The sequence below is a fragment of the Blennius ocellaris genome (genome assembly GCF_963422515.1).
Source record: "Blennius ocellaris genome assembly, chromosome: 8".
Lineage (NCBI taxonomy): Eukaryota > Metazoa > Chordata > Actinopteri > Blenniiformes > Blenniidae > Blennius > Blennius ocellaris.
In genome coordinates this window covers 11,367,039-11,386,977 of record NC_137657.1, presented here as the reverse complement: position 1 = coordinate 11,386,977, position 19,939 = coordinate 11,367,039, and the positions used below count along the sequence as shown (strand labels likewise).

The following is a 19,939-nucleotide window of genomic DNA, read 5'->3' as shown; positions in this document are numbered from 1 at the left end:
ATCTTCTCCCGCTGGTATTAACGTGCTCGTCACGTGCAGCTCTCACAGTGTGCGTGGGCGGACGACCGACTCTGTATCTGAATGTGACATCAAACTTGCGAAGCAATAACAAGAGCCTCATATTTATCAATGGATGCTCGACTATAGACAGGAAACACATGAACGTGTGGCGGTGGGGTAGACACTGAGTCGACTCCTATTTTCTTTTTCCTCTTTTTCTTTTTTTTGCGGTGGATTTCAATACACAGGGCCTGTGAATTACAACGTGATTGCTAGTCTATCAGCCCATGTGTAGGACAGTGAATAAGCAATCACTGTCTGGTTATTGATCCACAAAAAGAAAGCCTGAACCTCAGAGCTGAATTCAACGGAATGAGCTTCACAAACCCGCTGGAACTTTAATAGACATTTCTTGAAACATCCAAGTCGTGATGTACGGTGGGGGGAGGAGGGGTGTGTGTGTGTGTGTGTGTGTGTGTGTGTGTGTGTGTGTGTGTGTGTGTGTGTGTGTGTGTGTGTGTGTGTGTGTGCGCGCGCGCGCGCGCGCGCAATCACAGCATTAAACTAATATGCAGTTGGATGAATGAGTGTGGTTCTGCGCTTTAGCTGGTGGGTGTAATGGCTGGCGTGGGGGCACTCGTTGGGCCCGATTCCCGCAAGGCTCCCATAAATAGTCAATGTGCATCGATTGCAAATGGCTCCAGATGAAAACGCTCGCTAAATGAGCGTGGTACCATTGTATTAGCGAAATGACAAACAGCAAAACAGATATTACGATGCGTGAAGGCATTTCTGATTGATTGTTTCAGCCTTACAAGAGGTTGAGACTGTGTGTGTGTGTGTGTGTGTGCGTGTGTGTGTGTGTGTGTGTGTGTGTGTGTGTGTGTGTGTGTGTGTGTGTGTGTGTGTGTGTGTGTGTGTTTGTCTGCCTGCGACTGTTTGAGACTTTGTGCATGTCTATCGAATGACAGGATTGTTACTGGCTGAATGTGTAGTTAACATTCAGTGTGTATCTGCTTGATGCAAAGCCATGCAGACTGTTCTGTCGATCCTAGTAAGACTCTCATTAATGTCATTAATCGGATGGAGTCGGCACACACCTGGGTCCCCTGGTCTATATCAGGAGCCTCAGGGACGGAAACACAGACGATACCATCTGGACAGAAGGGCTCCCGCTTATGTTTGAGCAGAAGCACGGGACAATAAACAATTCAATATGCTATATGTTGAGAAATGTCTTGCTATAAGTTACATAGGCTCTAAATAAAAGAAACCACCCCTGTAATCATATGATTGGTTGAATCTGAAGGTAAAGTCCAAGAAAAGTACATGTCAACTCTCTCACAGAGAGAGAAAGTCTTAACTCTAAGATACATACAGTATATAGGCCTGCAACTGTAACGTTACATGCATGGTTGTTTATCAGTTATTATTCTATCATTCAAATTCGTCTTCATTACATTTAAAATTAACTAAATTCTAAATAGTTTCTCATAATAGAATAAATATTAGTTTAAAATTTGACTAATTCCTTTATATATATATATATATATATATATATATATATATATATATATATATATATATATATATTGGGGGGGTAAATAAAGTACAGGGAATAAGGTATGGAGGGAAAAATGAAAAGAAATAGCACTCTGACTATATGTCAAGCTCTGTTTTCAGTGCATTGAGTGGAATGTTAAAAAAAAAAATAATAATAAGTGTCCTGCCATGCACACGTGTGGATACAAGAACACATAATCATGTCTTTTTTTTTCTTTTTTCTTTTTTTTTACCTGGACTTCCCGAGCATGGTAGGCGATGATGAGCCCCAGCAGGATTACTGTGGACAGGCTGATCAGACACTTCAGGGCCAGTGAATACATGGAGCTCTGCAGAGAGAGAAGTGACACAATTATCATCACAAAGAAGCAGCACGCATACAGGTTATACTGGACATTTCAGAGTGAATTCTGCATGATTTCTTTTCACGTTCGCAGTGTGAAAATGGTGGCAAACGACACAATCTTGAAAGGGCCTTGATTTTTCTCTCTCCAGAAGTGCTTGACATCATATATCTATTTTGTAAAAGTAACTCCTGTTGTCTCTCTTATTTGGGATGCCTTCATAGTGTGCATGTTGTTGTGTTGTTGTGACACATCAGCTGGGCTGTCGGCACTCTGCAAGTTAATCTGTCACTATTAAAGTCTTGGATTAGATGAATAAATGGGGAAAAGCAGCAACATAATAGCTCACATATTTGACCAAACAGCAGCAGGTAGCTCTTATGAAGGAAAGCCATTGTTTATATCGGGGGCTGTTAAAACATCGTTAACATCGGCTAACGCTAAAGCTAAACAACCACCTCAGGGACTGCGTTTACGGTTTCCTAACAATAAAAGGTTACTAGCACACGACTGTGAGAAATGGTGGAGTTGGAGTAAGACGTGACTTATTCATTTAGTCGCTGCGTTCCTGGTGTTTCGCCGGCGACACGAGCTGTCACTCCCCTGCTAGGAAGATATTATTATCAAGCTTTTTTAACAAGCTATAACTCAACTTGTCATTTCTCGACTCCCTTTTGGAGCCGGATGCTCCTCTGGATTGTGTTTCCTACGGCGGGCGGTGCCCTTCCTCGCAGCTCGTCGTGACAGTGATGCCACATGAAAGGCCCACACTGCCGTCTTCACACGGACAGCGAGGGAACAACACGGGGAACTTTCACCAACCACAGCTTGTTCTTGTGGGTTAGCAGTTTTTTCTGATGGAGAAATCTCAGAGACTCCCGCATCCGACGTTTGTTCGGGGTATCTGTCACGCAGCGATGCTGCCGCAATGATCCAAGTGGCACGTCTCTCTGACTAATCAGCGCGCCGCAGTGTTTCCACGTCATCTCATCAGCCCAGCTCACTGGAAGCTCCGACAGAGGAGAAACCAAAGAAACACCAGATCCTGCAGGCAACTTCTGTCAGACAGGAACGTCGAACTGAACCATCCAGGCAGCGAAAGACAGCTGCACAGCGCGAGCACGGATGAAACACACTAGCATTTACAAAACAGAGTTTCAAAGGCTGAACCGAAGCCGAACGGTAGTATTCCACCCATCAATATCACTCTGCAGTGGAGCTTTAAGTCCTCTGCTTGTCTGCTTTCATAAGGCTTATAATCAATGCACTGGGGAACTTCCAATCAATACAGCTCATAGCACTTCAGTGGCTTCTTTAACCCCGTCACCTCACACAGTCACGGCACCACAACACTTTGCCAAGGTATACACAAACACATCCGTACACTAGTCCATTCACACAGACAACATCATATAACTGCATATTGGTTCTACAAGATGGAATTAAAAGGAAGAATTGTATTGGATTGATTTCCTCTGTGCCGTTTAAGAGTTGTTGTTTTTTTTTTCTTTTTTTCCGGTGACTAGATTTCCCTTTGTGGTAGAAAAATGTGGCGCAAAAGTGATTGAAAAATTGATTTTAGGTGGCACAATTCAATAATAAACAAACAAAGAGAAACATCCTACACACGCGACGTATGAAACATATACATGTTCTTACCTAATATGCTGGATGTTTGCACAACCCCATACAAGAACCATGGGACAAGAAGACAGACTTAATTCTAGTTCAGGTCTGTGATTTAATCACTATTGGGAATCAGTGCAGGGGGTATATTAAACTGCAGGTAACTATAGCAACAAGGCAGATGCTTCACACAGGTAACTCTCACTGGAGGAGCGCACTTAAAAGACTATACGAACAAAGATTAACCATTTAGGTACTGGTGATTGCCTTTCTTAACCCTGCTTCAGCGATATAGTTCATATGGAGGGGCTGAGAAAAATAAAACAGTGGATAAAATGTCACTCCTCTTCAGCTTCTGTTACCCTTTGCACACATCATCAATTTTCTTCATGCATCAAGGAATCAAGACGTTAGTTTTAGTGCCATTGCCGTCCCAGGAGTCAGAGCACAGGCTGGGCTGCAGGGACATCGTTCTGTCCGTCAATCGGTCGGCAACTTAGGTCCGGGCTGAGAATGGGCAACCACTCACACTGACTTGCCATAAAGTTCAGAACACACATGCTGCATGTGGACTTTCTGTGTGCTGTCACTGGCAAAATTACATTATTGGCTGGCAGTGAAATCAATGATCAGTTTCTCTCCATTTGGGTTTTCATTTTCTAGTCTTAACTAACTATCAAACCAGTTGCTATGAAATGTAACATGAATGGTCCTCAGAGGTCGTCCCGTTACTTCCACAGCTCACAGTCATCAGGTCTGTGTTCATTGTTTATGAAGTATTTTGCTTTATGACCGAAAACATTTCCAGCCACACTTGGGCCGATGTATTTCATGGGGGGTGATTTCAGTCCATAATGTTGTTTATTTATTTCTACACATCCTTCCCAGGAATAATTACCACGAAAATTGCCTCCATTTTTTAATCAGCTTTCGTGAGAAAGAAAACAGGAAGTTGCTCTTTATGCCAACCTGAATGAAAAATGTGAACACCAACTTACAGGCCTACGTCGGAACCAATACAATGGGAGGAAATTATATTCAATAAGCTCATTAACAGTCTGGCGTGGATTGTTTTTCTCTCCGAGTCCCATTTTATCGGCCTGTATTTGGTAACAACTTTGAAAACTGGTGATGTTAAAAGCCTCTCGCACAAGACGTCGGCCATTACTATTTGTACGCTGCTCATGGATTAACATAAACGTGTTACTTTTGCACGGTGGTGGCCAAATAATTGTGATCAACAGGCTGCAATTTGCTGCTCCATCTTCTCTTTTTTCCTTTTAATTTTTTACATGTCGATTAAAGCCACTAAGTACAATAAATGTATTTCAAATCCAAGTGAGACAGAAGTGAAACTCCCAGTCATCATGAGTGAAAGTCATGCTGGAAACACACAGGCCTGTCAAACCTTCATTTACAGTTCATTTTGCTTATTTTATAATTTGTTTGTCTTCATTATATTTACATCGAAATGGTGTCTTTTCATAAAACATGGGATATATTCAAGGTGGACTTTATTTGAATTTAAACTTAAAATAAATATTACTTTCAAAACTTTTCTTATTGCTTTTTCATCATGGTTCATTGCTCCACCTCGTCTTTATTAATGGCACCATGACGACCAGGAACGAGAATGTGAATGTCTTTCCACGTCAAAATACTTTTTTTCATCTTTCACTCTCACATCTAGAGAGAAATGGAACAGTAAGTGTAGAAATGCCTGAGGTTAATGGAAGTGAGATGAATTGGTGTAGCAGTAGAGGAGGCAGGTGATGGGATAAGATGGAAGCAGATGTGGTGACCCCCAAAGGAAGGAAAGACCAGGAAGAGAAAGGTGCTGTCGTCACAGAAACTGTATTAAACAGAAGTATGCATAACTTCAGGTATCGACCATTAGCGGGTTTTGTATTTTATGTTCCCATGAAAAAAACAAGACAGGTGTTTCTCTTTGAAGGTTTCTATTTTTTTTTTCACAATCACATGGACAATATGGCTGATATGCTCATGGGAAAGGTAAAGTAAATTACTTCTGCTTTTCTGTAAATGACAAAAAGCTATCAGCAAAATTATGCAATTTTTTTTTAACTCCATATTTTAATATTTAATCTACTTGTCACGGTAATTTGTGAACTTTTCATTTAGCGTCAGTACGCAGAAGCTCTGAAAACCTGTCCAGTATTTGCAAAGAAACAAAGATTGTATACGGACGCAAATTGTAAAAAAACAAAAAACTTAATTAAAAAAACAAAGAGAAAAAAACTAAACTAAACAAAAAACCAAAAAAAATCCCCACCTATTTTCACTTATTTTACAGGCTGAAGGAACAAATCCTTTCGCATCCAGTGTTTTGTTTTGTAGAAGCTGTACTCACTCGACTGAGTCATTTGTTCATATCAGCTCAAGGACTCTGCTTTGAATTTGCAGAATAAAATACACAAAAACAACCCCACAGCACATTCATTCTCAAGATGCACAAGGTCATATAATGTGCAACAACGGCCCAACACCGTCTGCAGGAGAAAAGTTGAGCTGCCGTAGGATTGCTGCTTCAGATCAGATATGTCAGTGGTTAAGGAGGATGTGTTTGAGTATTCAACACCAAACACGGTCTTAATCGGAGTGTGCACTCAGAGTTTAGACACAATGCTCAGCCCCTTTCCTGCACAAAGTTATTAAGCAGAATCCACATTGCATTTTTTGGGTTCATGAATATATATTGCAAGTCACCCTTCTGGAAAATAGAGTGTGTGATTGTGTTATTGTGTTTATTTAGGGTCTCTGTTGATGCTTCATGGCCTTAATGGTATTAATTCAACATTAAACACTGACAAGCACTGACTCGCGCGCACACACACACACACACACACACACACACACACACACACACACACACACACACACACACACACACACACACACACACACACACACACACACACACACACACACTGCATGCTAATCCTTGCTGACAGCCTCCTTGGTTGACAATATTATTCCCAGTAATTATCAAAATATAAGAGGGCTGTTTATGTGACTGTCTACTCCTTTCACCCTCGGTGTAATACTCAAAATTGCACAAACACATATGGGCCTGCTCACATTTGTTGCTCGTAAAGTGTGGTTATAGGCGACTGCACAACGCTGAGAAAATACCATCTAGCTTTGGCTCACATGGTTTCCTCTATCAGCTCGCCCAAAGCCCGAGCTGACTTTTGGGTCTTTATTTGCTTGTACGCTCTTATCCTCTCTCTCTCTCTCTCTCTCTCTCTCTCTCTCTCTCTCTCTCTCTCTCTCTCTCTCTCTCCCTCTCTCCCTCTCTCTCCACTGCTAACATCTCATTTGTACTCACTGAAGCAAACTCGGAGCAAAGGAAGCCAACACTGTTGTGCTAATGAGAAAAATGCAGGTTCCAGCCTTGGCTTTGAGCAGCATATCTGTTTAAACACAGTCACAGTGGTGAGCTGAAATGCGACTCGCCTCGAGTTTACATCGCCGTCTCTCTACTCTGCATTTACCCCCAGCCATCTGTCGACCATTCATATTTTTTTTCCTTCACAATTCTGTCCATTACACAGCATTTTGCTTCAGCCTGTTTCCACTTCACTCCTTTCACATTTATGCGGAATAACTCATCTGCGAGGCCAGAATACGTGCCTCCATGCTGCCTTCTGTTCATTTAGGCTTTTTTTTTTCATACCACAATCACTGTGAATTCTCGATTCTAATTGGCTGGAAGGAGTACATTAGTTTTCAGTGCCTGTCATCTCTGGCTTAAGTGTCTGCCAGTCTGCATGAATGCACAGACACTCAAATTGAAAACTGTAATGATAAAGGAAAGTGCATACAGATGTGGCAGCAGACAGCTGCAGGTCTGCAAACGGCATAAGAGCACGTGCATCTACACACAATTACTCACTGCACCTGATATGATACTAATGTGTTTGCAACCATCCATCCAACCTTTTAGCTTCGGACATGTGACCATTCCATCGCAGAGCAAACAAAAATAAACTGACAATCACACACACACAAACACACACACATATTCAAATCTATAGGTAAGAGACATTAATCAATCTCAAGCACACGTGCATCAACCAATTCTGTAACACTGGCTAATAATATAATAATTCCCCCAAAAAACATTTACAACCATAATTGAGAGAGTTAAGATTTAAGAGAAAGAAGTGTATCCCCAGTGAATGACATCATGCCATTCGTTATACCTGTTTATGATAAACAAACTGCACAAAACCAGCATAAAAAGCTTTTATTCCAAGAAATATTTTCCTATTTATGTGCTTTTAAAACATTGACTGCAGTTATTACATTTTGAATGGCTCTTTTAAAATGCTACTCCTTGATGCAATTTATTAGAACACTGGCAAAATATTATTGCAATAATGGCTCAAATATGCAAATAAATGGCAAGTTCTTACATTATTGGCTTTGTTACATTTAAAGTGGCCAAGATTATTACCTTACAGGCAGGAATTACATTATTGGTCATAATTACATGATTGGTTGTAACAACGTGTTTTTGGACTGTGTGATAAAACTGGAATAATGAGAAAGAAAAATGCATAAGCTGCCAATTCAACATACATGAATGGAACTCATGCCACCATAACTTGTAACCTAAAAAAAAAAAAAGTTCTGTGGATGGTAGAAATATTTCATCTTCACATGAATTAAGTTTTCTTTTCTCATTTTTCTAAAATACAACACATTTTATAGTTTGTTCTACAGATTTGTGAACCTCTTCTCCTCTTTATGTTTGAGTGTTTGCCTCTCAAAAAGCCTCTTTGTACATCCAGAGAATCATTTTTAAGCTTCTGCAAATCTTTTGTGTTGAATACATTTGAGATGTGCTGCTGCACATTTTTTTTTTCTTCAAATTTCATTGTGGAAAAAATATAACTTGACAATAACTGGTAATTAATGCCATATGTTTTCACATTTTATTATTATTTGTACATTTGTTCTGCATCACATATAACTACAATATGTAGATACAAAATTATTAAGATTTTAATATATATTGATGTAAACTTGTATACTTTTAAAAATATACTATCTTACCATGATGAATGAGAAAGTAATTACCTTAGTATGAGTAGTGGAAACATGGAGATATGGCAATTTAAGGTGGTCAATAGTAAAACCGACAACACTTGGACACTTAATAAATCAAAATATTGAAAAGACTTATTGATTCCTTATGTGTGTGTGTGCGTGTGTATGTCATGCTATTTTTCTTTAACTCCATTGCTCCATTTAAAGATGACAAGCATTAAAATAAGAGAGGAAGCAAAATATTGTAGCAAATATTGGGTTTTCAGTCTGATCTAATGATGGTAAAGTTGTCTGACTGTTGTAATGTTTACACGTCAAGAAAACACAAGGAGGCCGTCGGCTTGCTTGCTGCTGCTGTAAATTAAAGAAAAGTAGGTAAAGGACTATTTTAACTGACAGGAGCACTGGAAACTCAGACTGTTTGAGGCTGCTGGTGTGAAATTTGTTTTCGATGTCATTAAATGTGTATGTTGTACATCAATAAAAACAGGAATGGAAAACTATGTCTTCACATGTTCATTAAGTTGGGCCAAAAATCATTAGATGCTTTGAAATGAAAAGGAAATAAAGAAATGAACGAAAACTGGTGGAATTGTTTTACAAAAACCAACCAACTCAGTGGCAGAAACGACTCGGTCGGATACTTTCAGAACAAATAGAAAATAAAATTTCGGTCATGTAAATGAGCAGAACATTATTTCATAACCACGTCATTTTTCCAACAATAATAAAAACACTCCAAATTTGCTTATCAGTGCTCCTGATGAGCTAAAAACAAAAGGACGTGGAGGATGCAGGCGATATATCAGACATCTACTGCCGCTCAAGTAGCTGGAAACTCGCTCGGTAACCAGGTTACAAAGTGCCATTTTCCACTTGGGAGCATTCACATGACAATAACAAAAATTGCTCACAAGTCTATTCCACGAGAATCTGCCGATAAAAGATCATTTTGTAAACGCACAAATGGAAATATGGCGATAAAGTCAATATTATTGATCGATGTTCCTTCCAGATATTTGCTTTGTTTTCATGTAGCTTTCCAAACACATAGGCTATGAATAACACTTTCCCACCAGTCAGTTCCCAGTTTGATAGCACTGTGGTGGATCTTTTCCCACCAGAAAGCAGGGACTTTCCTACTTTCCAGTGACTGGATGCAGCAGGTGTGAACCAGCAATACAATGACAAATATAGAGTCTAATTAAGGGTGGGGGGGGGGACTGAATAACAGTGTGTTTGTTATTATATTTAATTAAAAACTTACAAACAGTATGGATAGAAATGTGGCTTAGTGCGTGTTATGTAAGACGCAAACACCCACACGTTCAGGGGTTAATTCAACGCGAGGGGCTCCAGTGTGATGGGGAGTTACCTGCTCCCGTCGTTTCTTGATGAATGATAATTATTTTTGTCACAGTGGTGTTGCCCAGCAACCGGCACCGTTACCAGCGATCTCAGGTGTAATTATTTGAATAAGTGATAAACGGCTGAATTTCATTCAGTTGCTTCAGTTTCGGGCCGCTGTGATTGCAGACTCACTGTCACACTGTCGCCACTTGCGGGGAAACCCGGCACAGAGTCACTGTTAATGCCGTTTAGTAACACCTGCGCTTTAAAATGGGCGTCGCAGACACGCAAACTGCTGTTCATTAAGAAATGGCCCGACAGCATCCAGCTCCCGCTAAAACAACACAATTGTAGTCTTTGCATCTCAGGCTACTTAGTGAACCTTAGAGGTGTTGATAAGTGTGCGACTAGCTATAATTATGGAGCTTATTTTTCAAGTCTCGGAAAGCGTTTTTATTCATAATGTCAAACTACTCCTCCAAAAACTCCCAGGAATAGAAACCAGAGCAATTATTGGTGTGAAATTGCAACTAGCCGGCAGTAGAGGGTGGAGGAAAGAAAACTGCATTGATAGTAATATCTTTGTGGAACAATTGGGAACTACGTTGTTTATGTGCTTTGGTTCAGGGGGTCACGTACAGTCATTTTCTTCTCAACTTGACCAGTAAAATTAACCTATACATGCTCACGCCTGCATCCAAAAAAACTGTCCTTGTTAACAGGCCTTTTACAAAATATAATTAGGAAAAAAAAAGTGAAATTTGAACTCTGACGTGTCATATTGTGCCGTTTTACCACCAACGATGTGGCCAGTTTTCACCTCCAGCATTGTGTTGCTGCATTTTATGGCCTACATTTACATGAAAAATATCTACTTTTTTTTTAAACTGTGCAGCACCAAGTGAACAAAATCATAACAGCAGTCACTTTTATTGAGAAAAAAAAAAATAGTTCACCTGCTTTATCCATCCATGCTTCATCGGGTGGAATAAAACCCTGCTAACTATGGGTGAGGTCAGGCTACACCCTGGACAGGTCTCCAGTCCGTCACAGGACAAACGCAGAGAAACACATACCTACACACACTCACATTCAAACCGCAGTACCTTCTCGAGCGCCAACAACTACGCCACTGTACGGCTAACCAGTTATATATCGTTTTAAATCTTTGCGAAGTCAGTCAGGCCTGATTAAACCCCCTTTCTTTGCCCCAAGAGCCGCATATTTGACACCCCCCATGTGGCGCTTTGTGTGGATATATAGTTTGTGCATGTGTGTTTCCTGTTTCTTTGGCCCAGCTGGGCTTAAGTGTGTGATTAGTGCGTATTGATCACAGGCTTGGTGGAGAGCGTGCAGAGATAATGGGGTTTTTGAGCTTCTTTCAGTTCAATTAGCGAGCAGACATACGTTGCACATGGGTGAAGACGCACTCGCAGATGAGAGTTTCCCCATGACTGTCCCCACCTCACCCTTATTGACACAGATGTGAGAGCAAATACTCGTCGCTTGCCAAACGCACACCCCTCTCGTAGTGGTAAGTCGCTCACTACATGTGTCAGTGGTGAATATCAATGAATATAAATGCGAATGTATGTCTGCATGTGCGCGTGTGAGTGTGTTGTAATGAGTTAGCCTTGGGGGTCTCTCCCTGTCAGAGTGATGCCTCCTTGCAATCAGTCTCCAGGGAAACAGGCAGTAGACAGAGGAACGATGTCACCTTAGCAGGATAAACACATACACACACACACGCACACACTCGACTTCACATTGACACACACCATTACAGCCAAATACACTCCATTAAATCCAGACAAAGGGAGCTGTGAACACACGCACACATTAGCAGGTGCATCCAGGGGTAGTATCGTGACAGTGCTGAATACATGAAGACATAAAGACACACATTCCAGATGCGTACACGCAGGGGAGACAATGCACACTCTGTGACGTGATTGTTTATGTTACCGGTGAATGATGCAAGTCCGAACACACCCATGTGTACCAACACAGTCACACACACTGACAGTTGGTAGGCTCGCCTTGTTACACTGAACGAAACGAGCATATTTGTACCCGTTAGTAGCAAGACCTGTGGGATCTACTGTCCCTCAGAAGCCTGTGATCTAGAAGATAAAGGGAGTATGGAGGGGAGGAAGAGGGAGGAGGAGGAGGAGAGGGGTAAAGCCGCACAGAAGTGCTGAGATGGCTGATAGCTCCTTCAGAGAATATGGTGGCAGTTGGTGATTTTAATTCCCCGATCATCCACATGTACAGTCGGAAAATTAGCACGCAGCCACTGTAAGTGGCCGAGCAGAGAAAGGTCCGGAAAGGTCTGCCAGTAAATGTCTGCGAGAAATGTCACAGATATATGAGCGAGGGTGGTGGCGGAGGGGGGGGGGGGGGGGGGGGGGGGGGTGACAGTCATGCAAGAGGAATGAGGAGGATGCAAGCCTTCTGAGATGGCAATGACCCCCTCGGGGATACAGAGGCATATTTAAGACTAGCCAAAGAGGAAACATAAGCACCCCCGATGAGGGAGGAATGTGACAGTGGGGGGGGGGGGGATCCTGCTGCTGATCAATGAAATCATTGATGCTTATGGTGAGGAACAGACAGTGAGTGGGTCCGTGCTCCCACTTGATACCCCGTCCCTCTGCCTCACACGTGTGCTAAGTGTGTGCGGTGACAGTGTGGCAGGCGAAGTATACAACAGCTGTGAATTCCCTCAGAATAGCCGCGGCAGCCTGCAACACGGTGTGGAGCGCGGCCCCTACGTGGGCCTCGGCAAAATGATCTATTGGTCTGACTGTCACGGGCCACATGGCAGCGTCCACCAGCGCCCACTGGCCTCAGTTATTCTGAGATAGAGTCACATGTCAGACTGGGACCCCCTGTTCCTACTGTAATAAAATCCATAATAGAAGCTCTTTTATGAGGAACTGTCTTCACAGTGCTGTTAACATTCTGTGGCGTGGAGGTCTCGGGTCAGCAGCAGTGATAGTGATGGTGGCAAGGGGGTCACACGACACGCAGAGTTAAAAGGGGCTGACACTTTGAACGGGTACAGTAGAAAAGATAAGTTATGATAGCAATTTAAAAAGCTCGGTTCACTTTCATCTTTGAAGCTTTTTGTGGGAAAAGTCACCATTTTGCCTGAGAGCAAATTAAATTATTTCACATTCATGAATTATTTCATCATCCAATATTCTCTCAGCATAATCCGTCTCAGCCCGACAACTGTGACTAGATATTTACAGTACAGGAATTTACGGCTCAAAGTGCTGACTGCTCTGAATGGCAGCGTTTACTTTGTCCGCAAACAGAAGTGAACTTCATGAAATCAGACGTGACCTTCTCCATGGACGTTAACCTGACTGAAACGATCAGTTACGAGAGCAGCAAATAAAAATCGGCGCTGCAGCTACAGTATGTGATGACAGGGGCTTCCAGAGTGTTTTTGCACATGAATATACATATGCTTACTCACTTTAGCTCCAGTCACGAACACAGTGTCCTCCGCCGTTAACCTTTTTTCCTTTATCCTTCCTAACACGCGCAGAAACACACACACACGCGCCACACAATCCAACCCACCCTGTTTAGTTCCATTCTTATTCTTCATCTCTATTTTTGGGAACAAGATAGAGCAGCTGGACCTTCGAAAAAAAAAAAAAAAATACAAAAAATGAACAGCACAAGCTTTGGTGGAAATACACATATGCGCGCACACACACACAATGTACAGTGATATTTATTCAAAAGCTACTGTTAAAGGATGGAGAAAAAAACCAAAAGAAAAACACTACATATATACACGCGCACACTTTGAATAGCAAATTGTGGTTAAAGTTGAGCTTCACCTGAAATTTTATTTAAAGAGTTCGGGGTTTTTTACTTGGAAAGCAGAAGCTAAATATGCGGGTGGTTCAGCATATATGGAATAATCCTGTAGCTGCCGTCCCTGTTACAGCTGGTTTATTTCATCATTGAAATTGTCTTCACTTCATTTGCACTACCATCTAAGAATGTCTTTAAAAAATAAAAAGAGTTTAGTTTAAAAATGTGAATCTCACTTATTATCCTTTTTCTTAATCCTCATTTTCTTTTTTGAGGGGGGGGGGGTAATTCAGTCAGACACCCCAACCCCTAGTATATCTTATATATGATAAAAGTATTCTCTTCCCCGTATATATGACCGTATATACTCTCAAACCACCAGTGACGGCTGTCAACTCACAGTACAGCCACTCAGAAAGACAGCCTGTGTATGCAGAGGCAGACAGCACATGTGTGGGTTGCGTGATCATTATCAATAATCAATATATGAAATCATTCAAAGGCTCCCCTCACTTCCAGAGTGTTTTAAAGTGCTGCCCGAACCTCTCCACCTTTCCCTGCACTATCTTCCCATTCATCTTCCTTTCCGATCTCTCTTTCATCCTCATGATCTCTATCCATTTTTCACAACAACCAGCAGGCTGCCATCCACCTCAATTACCTAAGTGAGAGTTGGAGTTGTCTGATCGGACGTTGGTGTCTGCTGGACAGAAAGCAAATGCAGAAGCAGGAAATAAAAAAAAAATAGGGAGGATGTTTTTATAATCTGCTTTTGAACTGAATTTTAAAGCGTTTGCAAACGGATCCTCTCCTTACAACCCGAAATCTTGATTAACTTTAATTTCCAGTTCCTAACGGGATATCGTAATGGTCATAGATTAATCAATAAAGTAAGAGCGCCGCTAATCACAGTGATCAGCCAGCTCAAATTCACGTCACTCCTTATTGATAGACAGCGCTGCCTATTCAAGATGAGGGCTGCATTGATTGTAACTTAAGAACCTAAATCAGGCTTTTCATTATCGCCTCTCATTTTTTTCTCTCCTTCTACAGACTTTCATTCTCGCCCAGCCGCTTCTCTCTTCCGATCACACTCCCCCAGTTCGACGCCCACTGCAAGAGCAGAGGAGCGGAGGGAGAGAGAGAGAGAAAGAAAGGGAGGGGAAAAAAATGAAAGAAAGAAAAGGACTAAAGAGACAGGCGTGCACTTGAGTTAGAAAAAAAGGACAAACAGAGCAAGAGAAAAGAAGACAGCCATCTCCTTCAAGAAGCAGGGAACCGACCGCAAGGAAGAAGAGAGACAAGGAGGGACTGTGAGAGACATTCAGACCATGAATTTTCATTAATAAAAAAAAAAAAGACACTACTTCTTAAACAATGAATATAATGAGATGGAGACAGAGGCAAAGAGGGATAAAGGCAAAGGCACAGCTGGTAACAGAGAGCAGACTGAGCCTTCGTGATCTGACAGTAACGGAAAGAAACCAAGAACCGACCACAGAGACCACAGAGTACCGACAGAGGAGGAGAGTGGGAGGGATGCGAGACACACCCAACTGTCTTATGGACTACCTGTAATTGTCTGCACTCGTATAATCCCTCACACCCATTCACACGATCAATGATCCATGTATGACAAGCTACAGGAGTGGAAGTGGCCGTTTCCACCTTATTAACTGAAGAAATGCATCCGGGTGTTATATAACAGATCGGAAAAAAAGAAAAGAAGAAGAAGTAACTTCAGGAAGGTGAGCACGAGATGCTTCAGGATCATCGACACAACCACGTACGTGCACGTACACAACCAAAATAAACAGGCAAAACCAGCCAGGGGCCAATTCAGCTTATTACACTCCCCATTACACAGACAAATGAGATCCTGGCCTCCTCCAGATAATCCCTCCACATGTCCTCTACATTTAGTCACCCAGAAGCGGCAACAGACAAGCTTGGTCATTACAGTGAACGCAGCACGTCAACAACTTCAGGTCAAACTTGTTGAGATGGAGCGATACTGGATTTACTGGCCAAATGGTTATTTTTGCCACTGTCTTGTTGGATGAAGTATCTCTCCGACCTTTGGGGTCACGTATGTTACTTTAATGTCACTGATTTAAATCTTTAAGATGCCGTTTGTCCTCACCTGCTTTATCAGAAAAGGACAAGCGTGAAATTGAGCAGAAATGCCACAATGGGACACATTTATGCTTTTATATCCCGGCCAGTGGTCGACGAGTACAGAGGGTTTAATGGAGCTATCATTTAGCTTTATCAAAGGAGATTTCCAGTAGTTTACAATCATACTTTTAAATACTAATTAAAAAAATACCTCTGTGGTGTCAATGTACCTCTTTTGGAGATACTGAACTATTGGAGGGCACATTTAAGTTTTATAAGCAGCAGTGGTTAAGCTAATTGGGCTTTTTATCTTCTGCAAGTGTTCACCAGCACAGGCCACTTCCCATGATGCAACTCGACAGGGAGTGAATCCTTCCTGTGTGCTCCGTGTTTTCCTACACTTCATTTCCCAAGGCATACTTTATTGCACAACTTTTCCTGCATGTGTAGAGATAAGTTCTGATTCTGCCACGTCATCGTCAGGGTTAGACGAACTTTGCGAGGTTTCTCCTGGAGTAGAGGTATTGCATAACTGCTGCATAACTGCGGAGTCCCTGAATTTTATGATTTTGAACTCATTGGAAAGTGTCAGTTTGTGTCACTGGTTCATATGCTCACCTTACTGTACACGCCCCAGGACAGCTCCGTCTCAATGACCATGACGACGATGCCGAACATTCCAAAGATGAGGGCGTAGTCGCTCAGCCGCTTCCTTTTCTCGAACAGTGCCCTGCGATGGCCCAGCTTATAGCCAATGTTTTGGTTCTTTCGTTTGGAAGCCTTGGCGGTGCTGCCCCGGGCCCCTGTGCCCACTGCCCCGACCCCTCCCTGCCGGCTCCCCCGCCCCGGCTGCGCCCGCCGGCTCTCCACCAGCGCGTGGTTCTGATGGTAGATGGACATCTGATTGGAAGTGGAGTCGGTGATGTCATACCCACTTCTGGGGTACGGCGAGTCTTCTTTGGATGAAATGACGATCTCTGGGGGACTCTGGACAGGGGGCTGATTGGTGGAGGCCTGGGTCATCGCGTAGGAAGGAGGGGGCTCGCGTTGTCGCTCGTTTCCCCCGGCGGCCGTCGCCCCCGCAACAGCTGAAACGCCGCCCTCTTTGGTTTCGCTGCTGCTGTCTGATTCGATGAGGTTTCTCCTGGAGGCGCTGAGGCGGCTCAGGGGTTTCATGACCCCACCTGTGTACTTACAGGAGCTCATGGCAATCTCTGTGAAGGGGTTACTGTCCCTGCGGTGAACCAGAGGGCTGGCCTGCCGGTGTTTGCAGCCCCTCTCTCTGTCCCTGTCCCTGTCGCGCTCCCGGTCCCTCTCCCGCTCCATGGACGGCGAGTGGGAGGAGTAGAAGAGGGCATTGTAGACTGGGGAGTTGTCCCCGCTCAGGCTGTGCTGTGAGCCCAAGCAAGAAGAGAGTGGGGTGCTGGTGGGGTGCAGGGCGTTGGGGATGGGCGGTGGCAGAGGTTGCGCTCCAGAGGAGGACAGGGGCAACTTGGGGAGGGACGTTGGAGGCAGGTTGGGTGTGGCAGGCGACTGAGATGGGGTGCTGCCATTTAGACGGTCGAGGCTCGATCCTCCCATGTGGTTGGAGTGGTTTGAACCTGGCTGGCTGCCAGCGGTGGAGGGATGTGTGATACTGCCCAGGGGAAGGAGGAAGCGCTGGTCCTCGTCCTCGCTCCCTCCGAGCAGAGCCAAGCTCAGAGAAGGGGGAGGCTCCATAGTCAAAGCTCTGGCAACCCGCCTCTCTATGTTCAAAGACACACAAAAAGCAGAAGTACTGTAAAAGGAGACACAAGATATCATGATGGACAATCTGAGTCTTTGTCATTATGTTAATAATAAAAGGACAGACAGAAAGAGGGGGTAGAGGAAGCAGCGTGAAGGATAACGTTCGGTTAAAACAAACGAGGCAGAAGACTGAACTCCAAAAAGCTGAAGACGTATGACATGACGGGGCAACCGAGTGAAGAAAAGTGGTCATAATTGGGGAATATGTTTTTCTTGAGTCACATTTGAGTCAGCTGCCCAGTCTCTCTCTCTCTCTCTCTCTCTCTCTCTCTCTCTCTCTCTCTCTCCTCCTGCGTGTATGTGTGTGTGTTTCCCAGTGCCTTCTTGTTCTCTCACATCCCACAATGCTCCCAGCAATCTATTCCATAAAATGTCATCTGTGTTACATTCTTGTTAGCCAGGAGGATGGTGCGAATCCTCCGGCTTTACACCATGGAAATGAGATCAGGCTCAGAGATGATGGGCATTTTATTCCCACAGTCAATTAGACAATTTTGGAAGCAGGACAAGTGCTGTCTGTGCGAAAAGCCCTCAGTTCAGTAGAAGTTGGCTGCATCTGATTGATCCAAAACAATAACCTACTTTCAGTATGATATAACCAGACACCTTCACGCCCCCCCCCCCCCCCCCCCCCCCCCCCACCCCATCCCCTCCTCATCACCACCATCATCATCATCATCATCCTCCCTGTCTGTTTCTTTACCTACCTCCGACCTCTTCTCTCTCAGTCCCTGTCCCCCAGGGTAGTTGTGTTGAATCACTGGCTGGATGAAAACAGTCCACCACACTTTTTCTTTTTCATGTTGTCACGGCCATGCCATCATCTCCTGGCGTGCCCCCCTCTCATGCAGGCTCCTCCACAGGTCCCCTCCGCTCGCCTCTCGCGAAATCACGCGTCGCTCCCCGCAGATGTTTCCTCCGCCTGCGCTCCACTTGACGCGATCAGTTCGTTTCCCCTCTCAGTCACCGGTTGATGTATCGATGGCTCCCATTTTGATCCGGTCAGCGGAGATAAGCAGCAGATGAGGAGGAATAATCCATGGTGATTTAAAAGAAGAAAAAAAAAAAAGAAAAAAAAAAAAAAAAAATCGCCCAACCTGTTGGCTTGCGTGCGCGTCAATTATAATAATAATAATGATGATAATAATAATAATAAGACGCGCAGCGGCTGGAGAAAAGACGCGCGGCTGACGGTCCCTCGGATGAGCCGGAAAGTCTGGGATTTAATATGTGACTCCAGCGACTCTGCCTCAACGCACAGCTTCACTGTCTCTTCCTACCCGTCTCTCACTCTCTCCTCCAACTTCTCTCCCTCTTCTCCTCTCTCCGCCTCCAGACCTGCCTTCCGTCCCCATTGGACGAAGTCGGCAAGGAGAAAAAAGCGGACGAAAACAGGTGGCACGATTTGTAAGTCGAATTGTATCGCGCCCGGGGGTTATTTCGGGCTTATTATTTTTACTGTAGCCCCCGGAAAAAAACAAACACACATGTGATCTACGTGGCATTTGTCACTATAATAAAGACTATATGGCACCGTTCGGTCGTTGGTCGCACCTGTTGCAGGACCCCGCTGAAGGACGCAGTGAGACCACGTCCGAAATACATCTACACAACTGTTTTCACTTTCACACAACAAACAAAAACGGACAAAAAAAACAACCAAAAACCTCAAAAATTAACAAACAGATAAACGAAACATAAACAAACCCCCAGACATGATATTGTGAGGAGGAGGGTTCCGCTCCAAACACATTTGTGTGTCAATAAAATGACTTAAAAGGACAAATTCAAGAACCTTCTCACTTCATCCTTATCAATACCAAGTTCAAGCACTAAAGTGTACATGGTAATATAGAGTAGACAGAGTCAGCCACCTTTATAAACTGTTTTTGCTTCTTTACCAAGAAAAATTGCCTGAAGCCGAAATAAATGTCCAGTGTCCATGATAAGGACAGGTCAGCTCATAAGGTTGTTTCATGACAATTTAGAAAGATTACATATGTTATTACATTTGTAGACATTTCAGTTTCCGTCACCATTTTAAAAGCTTTATCGTTAACCCCTTTCAGACAGGTTTAAATAGCAATTTTTGCCCTTCTGTAAAAGCTATTTTGCTTTTTTTGGCAGTTCACCAAATCTTTTCAGAGAGATCTTAATTCCACAGCTTAATTGGACAATTATGAGACTTAAAACTAAGAATGGTTCATTAGTTTATTACCCAAAATATGCCTGACATC

The 19,939-nt window shown here is 43.2% G+C and overlaps 1 protein-coding gene across 1 annotated transcript in view; it reads right to left on the bottom strand.

Annotated features, from left to right (window-relative positions):
* kcnn3 (potassium intermediate/small conductance calcium-activated channel, subfamily N, member 3) overlaps positions 1-18,964 on the bottom strand; it is a 56,361-nt gene extending 37,397 nt beyond the window's left edge. Inside the window, exons 1-3 of the mRNA XM_080500960.1 lie at positions 18,410-18,964; positions 16,533-17,659; positions 1,797-1,892 (exon numbers count right to left, since the gene is read on the bottom strand). Coding sequence (XP_080357086.1) covers positions 1,797-1,892; positions 16,533-17,633 — 1,197 coding nt within the window. The 5' untranslated portion in view covers positions 17,634-17,659; positions 18,410-18,964. The remainder of the gene's footprint in view (positions 1-1,796; positions 1,893-16,532; positions 17,660-18,409) is intronic.
* Positions 18,965-19,939: the final 975 nt, after the last annotated feature.